This window comes from Mytilus trossulus, chromosome 6, assembly GCF_036588685.1.
Source record: "Mytilus trossulus isolate FHL-02 chromosome 6, PNRI_Mtr1.1.1.hap1, whole genome shotgun sequence".
Classification (NCBI taxonomy): Eukaryota; Metazoa; Mollusca; class Bivalvia; order Mytilida; family Mytilidae; genus Mytilus; species Mytilus trossulus.
Genome location: NC_086378.1, coordinates 89222705 through 89225659, shown reverse-complemented (window position 1 = coordinate 89225659; position 2955 = coordinate 89222705). Strand labels below are relative to the sequence as shown.

At 32.0% G+C, this 2955-nt stretch overlaps 1 protein-coding gene across 1 annotated transcript; it reads right to left on the bottom strand.

The window, feature by feature from the left end:
- Positions 1-207: 207 nt before the first annotated feature.
- Positions 208-2280, bottom strand: LOC134723110 (toll-like receptor 4). Its single transcript, XM_063586750.1, has one exon. It carries the CDS (start codon positions 2278-2280, stop codon positions 334-336), a length of 1947 nt encoding a protein of 648 aa, XP_063442820.1. The 3' UTR covers positions 208-333.
- Between the last annotated feature and the right edge of the window lie 675 nt (positions 2281-2955).

The window sequence follows — 2955 nt, the reverse complement described above, 5'->3', positions numbered from 1 at the left end:
TATAGTCATTTTTTATAAATTTAAATGTAAAATACAAGTACCTAAATATTACAATTATTTCAAAGCAAAGAAATAGTACTTAATATTAAAAGTAAATTTCCAGTACTACATATTTTTAGTACAGAAATAGTACCTATGCAAAAGTAGCTGTGTAGTATTGAAAACAGTATATATATGTTCTACTTTTTTTATCGTGACCTCATAAATGTTAGTTTAAAGATACACTTAAGAGTGAAGGTAACAAAACAATTATTGCATGTATAAATTTCAATATCTAAATATTCTACAGTACTATATATCAATGCATGCGTTCTTTAGAATTAATCTCAACAACTAAACATGTACGGTTGACACATTAATTTTTCCTTCAAACACATTATTATTTTCGTTCATAATCTTTCTTTTGATGGTATTGGCTTTTTCATTTTTCATCTTTCTTGACCAATCAGATAAAGCGTAAATAAGTTTATCCCAAAACCAACAATCGCTTGATTTCACGTACGTTAAAGTTTGCATACAACTTCTTAATTCCGGTTCAAAATCACTTGTAGGTATATCTTCCAATAACAGGATAATCAAATGGCGCTTCTTTTCGAGAAGACTTTGGTGCAACGCTGTTCTAAATTCCAGAAGACACCATTCACTCTTCAGAAATCTTTTCGATACAACTATGATCGTGTGTCGACTGTTTTCCACACTACGAACAATGTTATCGGATATTGCAGCTCCTACCATAAAATCACGATGATGGAGACAGAGAGAAAACTTTGGCCCTGTTTCGGGGTTCTCAAGTCGTTTTGCAAGGGTATTAATAACCCAGTGGATGTCTGCTTGACTATAAGCAATAAATGCATCGTATTTCTTGTTGTCGTCTGTTTCATATTGTTGACATGGAAGCAATATATGTAGGCGTGTATATGCAAGTATAACTATTTCCTTTTTATATCTAACACCAATGATAATACAAATACTAAAGACAAAAGCCAAACAACAAAGGCCGATAATAGGACCTTTCAGATATGTTTTAGAAACTGTTCCATCACATCCGATTTCTGGCAAAGAAAGGTGTGATATTGTCTGTCCACGAACAGACGGCGGGTTTGAACATGTTAAATCTGATAAATATCTATAGCGGGAGTTATTCACATAATTACCACTACGGAAAAAGTCGAACAAATCTTTAATTTCACAATCACAGACAAATGGATTATTCCGAATATTTACCGTTAACTGACTACAGATTGCACGAAAAATTGTAAGCCTACTTCGCGCCTTCACTGTTGTTATATTGTTAAATTGCAAATCAAAAATGTCTCCTGTTTTATTACCATGACACGTAAAAGAACCAAGATCTGATATTCTATTATGGGTAAAATCTACAATTTTCAGTTTTTTACTAAAAAGTCCCCAGTCATAAATTTGAACCGGTATCTCAGTAATGCCACAGTGGGAAAAATTCATGACCTCTACAGCAGGGTAAAGAAAGTTCTGAAACTGTTTATTCAGCTGTTGGCGATCAAATCCAATAGAAAAACTTTTGTCCAAATATCGAAGATTAGGAAACTTACATCTAAAAGACGTATCACTATTTTTTCTGTGATAATCAACATTCTTTTCCATGACAGTCTCCTGCGAGAATGGTATTGACAACAAATCTTCGAAATAATCCGTGAGGTTGGATTCCGTTATTTCTATTGCGTTTAAAGTTCCACATTCAAAAGCTTTTGTAACTTCTCTTGGATCAATAGAAGCGTTAAGATCACTAATGGAATTAAGGACAACCGAATCTTTTAGACTAAAGTATCTTATGTCATCTGTTATTGAGTCTATTGAAAAATCTCTGATTTCAGATCGAAAACCAGACAAAATGCAGTCTGATATATGTAAAGAATAGAGAAGATGTGCCCGTCCAGGATACGGGAAGAATACACCTCCGCCGTTAACACATTTTATGGTAACAGAAAATGAAACATTTTCCTGGATGTTGGATGTGAAATTACGAAAGTCGAGAAAGTTTATACTGGTATTTCCTGAAACGTTACATATGATTTTCATATGATTTCTGAATGTATCATCTTCATTTATTTTTTCTTCAAGGACATAGCACACATCTTGCCAAGAACTAGGCAAAGAGAAAATGCTCGCATTATTTGCCATTGTTTTAGTAATCACGTCTGTTTTGTTCATTCCATTATTTCCAGCATGTCCTTGAAGTTCATTTTCAAAACTCGTATTATTTTTGTATGTACTAATGTATTGTATAAATGTCACAAATATCATGACGAGTTGACAATTATTCATATGGAACATCATATCGTTGTTAAGTCTTAACGCAGTAATATAAACAACTTTGCAAATGTTACTATACGAATCGTCTCTCTAAAAAATAAATCATATTTTTGTAAATTAAATAGTTATGTTTAACAATTGTTTTTGGTCAGATTTTTTTCCATACGATGTATGATCTTAATTATACAGCTGTTTTCTTTGTTTTAAACAAAATCATAAAAATCGACTTCTATTCCAGTTATCTTCCAGGTCATTTTTATTTTTTACAATTAAGAAATTATTTGTAAGATTTTGTACTTGTCTACCAAAAACTTACGTTTATAAATAATTCAGTTTTCCAACTTAACATGACCATAACTTTGTTTACCTGTGTATTCAGAATCCGGGATCACTTATATATATATACAATAAGTTCAAGCAAGGAATAATAGGCATCAGGTGATCTCCCTTTTAATGGCCTTGATTTTTTTTTTATGTCTACCTTAATTGCTACTAAACGAGAATATGATACCTTAAAATATATGTATGTGTAGTTTCCGGAAGAAATTGGTAATATACTAAACGTTATGGAGAAGGACTTGTTATTTTATGGTTAATACAATACAGGTAGCTGCGCCATTCGTTTTCTTTGTCGATTCGTATCATGAGAACTTGCGATCAACTATT

Bases quoted from the DNA above. Each gene is read 5' to 3' on its own strand.
- LOC134723110 (XM_063586750.1), bottom strand. From the start codon at position 2,280: ATGATATTTGTGACATTTATACAATACATTAGTACATACAAAAATAAT.